This window comes from Danio rerio, chromosome 24 (assembly GCF_052040795.2).
Source record: "Danio rerio strain M-AB ecotype USA chromosome 24, GRCz13ab, whole genome shotgun sequence".
In the NCBI taxonomy this organism is placed as follows: domain Eukaryota; kingdom Metazoa; phylum Chordata; class Actinopteri; order Cypriniformes; family Danionidae; genus Danio; species Danio rerio.
The window spans coordinates 40,322,501-40,332,500 of NC_141044.1; the positions used below are offsets into that span (position 1 = coordinate 40,322,501).

The 10,000-nt window shown below is 34.8% G+C and overlaps 2 protein-coding genes across 18 annotated transcripts in view; one reads left to right on the plus strand and one right to left on the minus strand.

The window, feature by feature from the left end:
• The window catches only part of ift38 (intraflagellar transport 38), a 19,073-nt gene extending 15,240 nt beyond the window's left edge, over nucleotides 1–3,833 (minus strand). For 6 of the 14 annotated variants that reach the window (XM_087308365.1, XM_087308362.1, XM_087308360.1 and 3 more), the window contains exons 1-3: nucleotides 3,209–3,260; nucleotides 2,781–2,841; nucleotides 1,759–1,870 (exon numbers count right to left, since the gene is read on the minus strand). In XM_087308365.1, the coding sequence (XP_087164491.1) occupies nucleotides 1,759–1,870; nucleotides 2,781–2,802 (134 nt within the window). In that variant the 5' untranslated portion in view covers nucleotides 2,803–2,841; nucleotides 3,209–3,260. 14 annotated transcript variants of the gene reach the window in all.
• Nucleotides 3,746–10,000, plus strand: part of wdr90 (WD repeat domain 90) — a 47,173-nt gene continuing 40,918 nt past the window's right edge. For all 4 annotated transcript variants that reach the window (XR_015525273.1, XR_015525272.1, XR_015525274.1 and 1 more), the window contains exons 1-6: nucleotides 3,746–4,022; nucleotides 5,303–5,397; nucleotides 5,493–5,669; nucleotides 7,295–7,433; nucleotides 7,532–7,702; nucleotides 9,178–9,304. Coding sequence is in view for 1 of the 4 variants with exons in the window: in XM_087309972.1 (XP_087166098.1) it covers nucleotides 4,010–4,022; nucleotides 5,303–5,397; nucleotides 5,493–5,669; nucleotides 7,295–7,433; nucleotides 7,532–7,702; nucleotides 9,178–9,304 (722 nt within the window). In the remaining 3 variants the exon portion in view is untranslated. The remainder of the gene's footprint in view (nucleotides 4,023–5,302; nucleotides 5,398–5,492; nucleotides 5,670–7,294; nucleotides 7,434–7,531; nucleotides 7,703–9,177; nucleotides 9,305–10,000) is intronic.

Here is a 10,000-nt window from a genome sequence, read left to right on the forward strand (position 1 = left end):
CTATATAATACTAAAAGATACAGCCCTGCTATTGTCATCTGCCTGCCTCAAAACAGAAACAAAATGTTTTTTTTTTATTTTTTTTTTACTTTTTTATGTTTGAAACTGACTTGCTGGGGCAGAATGTGGCTGTGTTGATGGTTTGGTGCTTGTGGAGGATTTAGCAGAGCATAGCTGTGCTGATTGAGGGGATTGATGCTTGTGGGGGGTTCACAGACAGTATCAGGAGAGGATGCTTTTAGTGCATGTGATAATACATTACATAGAAGGTTGCGCGGTGGCATAGTGAGTAGCACTGTCGCCTCACAGCAAGAAGGTTGCTGGTTCGAGCCCTGACTGGGTTCTCCCCATGTTGGTGTGGGTTTCCTTCGGGTGCTCCGGTTTCCCCCCCAGTCTAAACACATGCAATACAGGTGAATTGGGTAAGCTAAATTGTCCCTATTGTATGTGTGTGAAAGTGAGTGTATGGATGTTTCCCAGTGCTGGGTAGCAGCTGGAAGGGCAGCCACTGCGTAAAACATATGCTGGATAAATTGGTGGTTCATTCCACCGTGGCAACCCCAGATTGATAAAGGGACTAAGCCGAAAAGAAAATGAATGATTATGCATAGAAGATGTTGACAGATGTTTAATATCTCTGCCTCTGCTGATTTCACTTTTGCACACATTATACAGCATCAGTTTGTTTTATCTGCAGCACCACTGACTGTAAGATGCTTCCACAAAGAACATGAAGTTTTATTTTTTTTACTGGTGGAGGACCAAGAAATGGCTCAGCAGCACTCTCACTCTTTTTCATGGTGCCCAAATATATTTGAGGAGTTTCAAGTTAATAAAAAGTGACGGGAAGCTATGCTAAGGTTAACTAGCCTATAGCATATATCTTGCTGTCTGCAAAAGACAGTAATGTAGACGTACCATATAACTCCCATAAGTGCATACTATTCGACACAACTGCACAAGCATCGTTTTAACCTTTATAAACGAACGTTAACGTTACTCTGTCAACAGTCTATTGTCTAAATTACCGCGCTAACAGAGCTAAAGTTGCGTAAACAGAGCACCCGATTGCAAACTTCAAAAATGCAGCGTAATGGAAAATCCCGAACAAACTCCGCTACAAGTTTATAAACTGCATCTGGAACCCAATTAAGGTACAAAAATCTATTTAACAAAAATACTGATGCAGAGAAGTGTTTTTTTTTCGCTCAGCCGAGCCTTCTCTGTCTGCTGTTGTGGAGAAGCTTGTGCCAGAGACCTTTTACCTCCGCCCCGCCCTCCGACTGAGCGCGCGCGTCTCTCTCTCTCTCTCTCTCTCTCTCTCTCTCTCTCTCTCTCTCTCTCTCTCTCTCTCTCTCTCTCTCTCGCTCTCTCTCTCTCTCTCTCTCTCTCTCTCGCTCTCTCTCACGCACTGTGGTCTCAGGAGGAAACACAGCTTTTTGATATAATGCTTTTCTTGCTCCCGAATACAAATAATTTTTCAAGTATTTGTTCGAAATAAGTATTCGTAAACACACGCTATTCGTGCCTTTCCGAATACCGTATTCGGGTTCGGCTCCACCCTTAATATATATATATATATATATATATATATATATATATATATATATATCTTCAGAATATAAAATAAGACAGAAACTCAAACAAGTGGAGGATGAATAAATAATGACAGAATTTTCATTTTTGTTAAAAGTCCTTTCAACACACACATCTCTCCTCCCGACTCTCTTTTTTTTAAAACACATCCATTTCTATTACCTCTTGACAAGCCAGATGAGAATCTCAGCTACTAAAGGGAAGTTTGGAGATCTGAAGTTTTCCATGGAAATGAGTCGAGGGTAGCCAAGCGCTCGCATCATCTCTGTAAAATCTACATATGGATAAAAATTGAAAAGATATTTAAAACCATCAAAACATTAACTGTAGTTCAGCTTATTTTTATTTCTGTACATTAGAAGGTGTCCTGATAGTGTTCATATTTGTGTTCAATGGAGGAAAGAAATTCATTAAAGTTTAGAACCACTTTCGTGTGAAGAAATGTTCATTTTTGGGTAAATTAACCCTTTAGAACACCCACAAAAATATCAATATATTTAAATATATTTATATATATGTGTGTGTATGTATATATATATATATATATATATATATATATATATATATATATATATATATATATATATATATATATATATGCTCTTATGTATATACAGACCTCAGCAAAATTGAGTACACCCCATTTTGAAAATGAATATTTTTCATTTTTCTCCATTTCTCAGTGAATATAGGCGATGTATTTTGGTGCATTTAAACAAAACAGATTTATTTAACAGATAAATTTATTAAAATAATATTTTAGTCACCAAAGATATTTAGAAATTGAAGGATAATATAATTAAATTCAAGTTAAATATAGCAAAAAAAAAAATACAACCTACAAAATCTCAACAAGATAATTTCAATTTTTTGCTTCGCTTGATTTTTACTATTTTTGAAATTTTTGTTTATATTTTTCTATAACAAATTTGGGTGTACTAGTTTTAGGACAGTTATTGCAAGTTATTTTGTTAGATTTGTCTTCATTACTGCCTAATCTAATGTGCATGCACAAATATATTATTGTAAAAACACCAGAAATGAAACCTTTCCAAGCATGCGGTAGGGTAATATTATATTTCAGCTGACATATATAATCACATAAACACAAACCACAGCTTAACTTAGCACAGAGTAACACTAGAATATATTTTACAGTAATTGATGGATTTGGGGTCACTTACTTCTCAGATCTCTAAAAGACATGATTGCTGTCCTTTAATCCAGTAAACACACAACTGTCACCTATAAGACAAGAAGAATGAATACACATTTCATTAACAAAACGTAAAACAATTATACAATTAAATTATTCATGCACAGATATTGAATACTCAAACTGAAAGCGAGTAGTCACACATTTCCTTCAATAAAAGACGGCATTTTGCATTTGTCTAATGTTAAAGTTAATCTTCACTGGAAAATGTGGTTAGCCTCAACTGTTAAAGCTAGCATGATGACGTTAAGTAGCTTGAGCATCATCTTTTGTCTTCCGCCTAAAATTAACTACTAAATTCTGATAATGGAGGAATATAACAAAACCTTTACCGTTTTAGTTGTAAATCATGTAAAAATAACAGTAATGATTAGCATATAAAGCGGATGTTTTTGCCTCGAAAAGGCGTCTGTTGCTGTGTTCGTCACTATGGCACCCATGCAACCCTACGGAAGCCCAATAACCACAAACTAGAAAAACGCGTTTACAGATGATGATCTAAAACATTATCGCGAAATTACTTTAGAACCATTTGTGACTAGTCAGAAATATCATTATATAGTTACTATATACACCGTATAATCATTTATCAGATTAAATGTACAACAGTGAATATTTTTTAAGGAAAATTCGGATCATGATATGTAAATATACAAACAACATCTAAGATGTACAATAAATCAATTCATGTAAAAAATAAATAATAAATAAGCTAAAAAAAGTTATCTTTGCATTATTTTCTAATGCTTCGCTGTGTTTCTGTGCTTCGCTATATGCTTACTGTGTACACAATTAAATATATATCAGCTGTCAATTTCTATCTACACGAAACATCACCATGATAACACAAATATGCTTATAAATTATATAAAATTAAATAAATTACAAATATCTTGGTAATTTACTTTTTTGTGCATGTGACGTACGTCTTGCGTCATGCCGTTCAAACACGTCGCGGCGGTCTCTGTAGCGCGAGCAGAGCCGATTATTACAAACACAACGAGCTCACAGACCTGCAAAACTCACAAAACAACGACAAAAATTGAACATTATACTCTGTTTGACAATAAACTAAAGCGTTGTGCTGAATAAAATATCTGTGGACATGAAGTAAATGGAAGTGAACTGGTTTTGTGGTAGTTTGTGAGCTACAAACCGTTAGCTGTCAACAGGTGAATCAGATCTGTGAAGTAAACAATGTCTTCCAAAGGTAAGTTTACCTCTCCAAACTTCACTAATTAAACGGCGAGCCTCTGAAATGGGCATAGACTGATGTTATTTTTTCTTTTAAAGAAGGAAAAAGCCGAATGAAAATAATATTATTGATGTACTGAATAGCACAATATCCATTGCAGTAACATTATAATACCAAATGAAATATACAATGCAGTAATTGGGGTAAAGTTAGTTTTAAATTCACATATTCAGACTTTCTCCTTAATAATATAACTTTCAGAAAACTATTCATTGCGTATTCATAGTGAAACTATATTAGGAGCCAATGACGATCAAATTACACCATTGTTTACAGTCAATTAGTGCTAATGGTCAAGTCATACTTGAATGCAATCGCAGTCAGAATACTCAAAGTACTGTGGTTAACAATATAAGGAGCTGTCACTGAACGAATGTGCGAATATAAAACCAACTTTACCTCAATGCAGTACTGTACAGTACAGTATACCCATAATATGAGAAAGCCTGAAATATAGTTATCAAAATATTTTGTTTCTGTTGTTTACATTAATTTTTTTTTATTCTTTGTTTAATTAATTTATTTTTTTACATATTTTTAAACACTTTGCAGCATAGACTTTAAGGGATTTTTAGTACTGACCGATTGACTTAGTCTCTATCTTACAAAGTTTTACAATACACTTTCAACAGAAAATTTTTAAGCCAAAAGGTAATTTGTCTTAATCAAAATCTTAAATAATTAAACATTTTAACTTGATTACGATTTATGAATGATTTTATTTATTTATTTATTTATTTTTTCCCTCATAGTTCACTTACAAGTTTTGTACAGTAAATATGTTCACATTTTACAAGTGAGAGATTTCTGAATGACAAGTGTATTACTTGATTTTAAAATATTTGAAGGAAACACACTATCTTCTACTAGGGTTGCTCTGATCGATCGGCCAGAGATCGGTATTGGCCGATAATCACATTTCATTAATCTATCGGTACTCGCTAATCTGGACGATTTTATGAAGCGATCACAATTGTTTGTTTACGTTTGTTTGTATATTTTATGTAATGGAAAATATGCCGTCTCAAGGCAACTCTGGTGCAGCTTTCAATCATCGTCAATGTAGTGCACAGAGCGGGCTCACATGACTCCACACGTGGTAGGGAAAGTGATCGAAACAATCGACCTGGAAAAACTAGATATATTATAGGTTCTGAATGTCGATTTTGATTACTTTTCGATTAATCGCCCAGCCCTAAATTCAGCATTGATTGTTGTGTTAATCTTTATTTCAGCTTTGTGGCAGCAGCCATATGTCAACATCTTCAAACACATGAAGATAGAAGAATGGAAAAAAGTCAGCAAAGAAGGAGACGTCTCCTTATACATGGTATACATTAAACAATATGATGTTTCTCCAGATTAATCTGATTAATATTCAGTATTTGCTATATGCATGTATTAATCGTCATACTTTTTTGGTAGGATAAGAACCTGAAGTGTTCTGTATTCAGCATCCGTGGCTCCATTCAGGCCAGCAACTACATCCTGCTTCCCAAAACCAGCAGCCAGACTTTGGGTCTCACCGGACGGTACCTGTACTTGCTGTTCAAGCCCAGCCCAAACAAACACTTTATTGTACATCTGGACATTGCGGCTGAGGTGAAAACTGAAGTTTTATATGCATATAAATAATAATGTGTATCTGTTTGTTTAGAAATAAGGCCTTTATTTGTTGCCTTGTTCATCATTTACCAACTTAAATATTGGTAACACTTTTAAATAATGCTCATGTAAAATATTTACATTAACTAACATGAACAAAAACTCAATAATTTATTTATTACAGTATTTATTCCTCTTTGTTAACATTTGTTGAAGAAAATTAAATTGTTCATTGTTAGCCCTTGTTAACTCACTGTGTTAACTAATGTTAACAAGCACAACTTTTGGATTTTGATAATGCATTGGTAAATGTTGTACAGTATTGTTTATATTTCAAATACATTAATTAATCGAGTGCTATTTTAAAGTGATACCTAAATATTTTATACAGCGGGGAAAATAAGCATTGAACACGTCACCATTTTTCTCAGAAAACATATTTCAAAAGTTGCTGTTGGCTTGAAATATTTCCCTGGATGTTGGTAACAACCAAAGAAATCCATATATACAAAGAAAACAAATCTAATTAGTTTACAAATCAAGTTATATGTAATAAACTGAAATGGCGCAGGGAAAAAGTACTGGACACATGAAGAAAGGGAGGTGTAGAAAAGCAGTAAAAGCCCAGACAGCAGCTGAAATTTCTCAGTTCTTCAGCAACCCTCTGCTCTTCCACAGTGTAAATAAATATTAGCTGATTCAGTCCAACATCTACATTAGCAGGATGATGAAGATGAAACCAAGGTGGACATTTCAGCAAGACAATGATCTACCAAATCAAGCCGTAAAATGGCTCAGCCAATTACCTGACACAAATCCAATATAAGATACAAATTCAAGCTCAAATTTGTTAGACAAGACCCACAGAAGCATCAAGATTATGGCACTGTGTTGAGGTCTGTAAAACTCACACCTGGGCAATGCATGTGGCGTCATTCTCCATATGAAAGAAAGTATTAATTACATTTGAGTAGTTCAGCACTTTCTCCTTTTGTCATTTTGTTGTTATTACACTTAAGTAACTTTTCAGATTTTTAGTTTTTTGTTTTTTATGTTTGTTGTTTGGGTTTTTCCAAAATTGGGTTCAATTCCATGTCAACCGCTCCTTTAGAAATATTATTAATATATAATATATATATATATATTATTAAATTTATTTGAGTTAATTGTTAAGGCAACATATGTAATATGTGTTTGCAAATTTTTCTTAACTAATGTTTTTATTTTATTCTATTGATCTAAAAAAATCTTGTTTGATGATATTTTGGGAAAGAAAGAAAGAGAGGTATAATGAGGAAAAGTGTTGCAAACCAAAAGATTAGTTTATCAAAAAAATTCAATTTAAAAGGATATTTTTGAGTTATAGACATGCAAACATTGGGGGAGGGGGATTACTTTTCGATTAATCGCCCAGCCCTAAATCCTGCATTGATTAGGGGGGGTCTTACATAATGGATTACTGCTTAATTAATATTACCTTAAATACACATCCATAACGTTTAATACTTTGTCTTTCATCAATATTTATGTTTGTCTAAAGATTTATGCCAGAGAGATTGCTGAAATATGGCTGAAGTGACCAAAAAATGACCCAATATTTTTTTTTATCTCTCATAATTCAGGAAGGTCAGGTGATCCGTGTTTCGTTCTCGAACTTGTTTAAAGAGTTCAAGTCCACAGCAACGTGGCTTCAGTTCCCTTTTCTGTGTGGAGCAGCACATGGTTCAGTGGATGAGAACACCTCTACAACTGCAAAACAAGGTAGTGATTCAGTGTCTTATTATCACCTCACACTTATTATGTTGTTTTCTACATACTTTATCTGTGGTTGCACATTAATAACGTGATGTTCATTTTAGGTTTAGTAGGCCCTGCACCGTGGAGCACAAGGTGGACGTGTTTGACGATGGATTTACGTTATGTGCTTTCGGTTTACCTGAACCGAACACATAGTCACCTTAAGAGCATCAAACTCTGTGCTAATATGTCCGTTAAAAACATCATCACCAGCGACCTGCTGTTTGATCCTGGTACGTAAAGATGTTAGAGCTTTTCTACTACATAGTACGTCATCGTTTGGGTCAGCATGGCTCACTGTTGGGTTTTTGTCTAGTTCCTGTTACTTTTTTTGTACAACCTCAGGTGAGGCTCCAATCGAGCTGTAAAATTACCAAAACATGATGTGTACACTCACTGCTGATCACTGATTGGTCAGAGGGAATCATCACTACCAGTGTCTCTACAGTATCATTGGATTTGCAACACAATACACTATATTTAACTCTCAAGCATACTTTATACTGCAGCGCTTAATCATTCTCTTGTGGACATTTTTGCCCACCTAACCCAATTATTGTGAACTCAAGATTTTTTTTTTAAACAAATGTTGCATTACTTTGAAAAAATCTATCAATTTATGAATTTTTGAGTCTTCTAAATGTTTTTAAATGTATATATCTCTAAAAATATAAATAATAAATGCTTTTCGTTTTAGTGTTTCCCATTTATTTCCCATGTGGCATATTATCAAGTTGGTTTTTAAGAGGACTTTGATGAATTACGTCCTTTTTTGTGTTTGCTCAAGTGGCGAACGTATAAAAAGTAGCCAAGTCTTGAACCACTCTGATAAAAGAAACAATAAAAAAAACAATAATATTTTTTGAGATTAGATGCTTTATGTAAAAATATGCTTATTTTTAATGCTAAAGGTTTTTTTTTTTACTTCAGCAAAATATCACTGCAGTCAGTTCAGACCTACCAAAACCTAACAATGTGGCAACTTTGGTGACATCTGGTGGCTAATAATGGCATAAAAACATCACAATATACACCAGGGGTCACCAAACTTGTTCCTGGAGGGCCGGTGTCCTGCAGATTTTAACTCCAACCCTAATCAAACACATCTGTACAAGCTAATCAAGGTCTTCCTAGGTATACTTGAAACAACCAGGCAGGTGTGTTGAGGCTAGTTGGAGCTAAACCATGGAGGGACACCGGCCCTCCGGGACTGAGATTGGTGACCCCTGATATACACCATTTCAATGCCACTGTTTGGTTGTGAGGAAGCAGATGTGAGGGCTGTTTGTGTATGTGAGTATTTGACACATTGAGCATGAATTAATTGATTTTTATTGGACAAATTAAACATTAAAGCTTAAGATTTTAAGTTTATACCACCGTATGATAAAGACACCTGAAATGGCATCGTGGTCATTAGAAGATGTCAATGCATTCCTCTCATTGGTAGATGAGGAAAGGATCCAGTGAGAGCTGGATGGGGCGACATGAATGAAAATGTTTTCCAGGAAGTCACGGCAGTAGAGGCTGCACAACTACCGTGACAATCCCAGCCACTTCAAGCAGTAGTAAAATATGCAGTGAAAATGCAAACCTTAACGGATCAGCAACTGAAGCCAAATTCATATTACTGTTGCAAATTTGGGAACTGTATAATGTACCAGTATAAAAACAACACAATAATTTTTTTTTTTTTTTCTTTTTGTAGGTTTGTCGTTCTCTGAATTCAGGCAGTCTGGTGTGATGTTGCCAGATGGTTCTGCCCCCATGCCCAGAGAAATGTGTTTCCCTGTACCGAAAGGACAGAGTTGGCATCACTTATATGACTACATTAGGTGAGTGACACCAGTTTAGGAATGCATGCTGCCTTGACAATTTTTTTGAATGAACTTTCACTTTTCAACAATGACTGTTTACATTCCATATTAGATTAGGTGAATAGTAACTAGGGTACATATAAAAGCTGTTAACCTTATTCTGTGTTGCGGAAGTGCACTTGTTTTAGAACTTGAGGTTCAGTTGCCTATGGGGGAAATTACTAGGAACAATAAACGACAGAAAATGGTGTACTTGCTCTACAAACAAGTGTGTTCATGACTATACATAAAAAGTAGAATAATTCATTCATTCATTTGTTATCCTTTGGCTTAGTCCCTTTATTAATCAGGGGTGCCCACAGCAGAATGAACCGCCAACTTATCCAGCATATGTTTTAAGCAGAAGATGCCCTTCCAGCTGGCAGAATAACATAATAAGAAAAGTTCAGTTTTCAAAAACAAGCAGCATAACAAGCTGTTTTTAACATCTAAAAAGTCAATAAAAATAAATGAGAATGTCAAAAGTACAGACATCGGTCATGAAAGGCAGTATTAGAAATATAGAAATTATACTCATCCTCCAGGCACAGTAATGAAGATATACGGAAGAATGTTGGCTTTGACTTTCATTAACTTACATTTTTTGTTCCTACTATGAATGTCAATGGCTGCTTTTTTTTCCAAGATTCTCCAGAATATCTTCCTGTGTTTAGC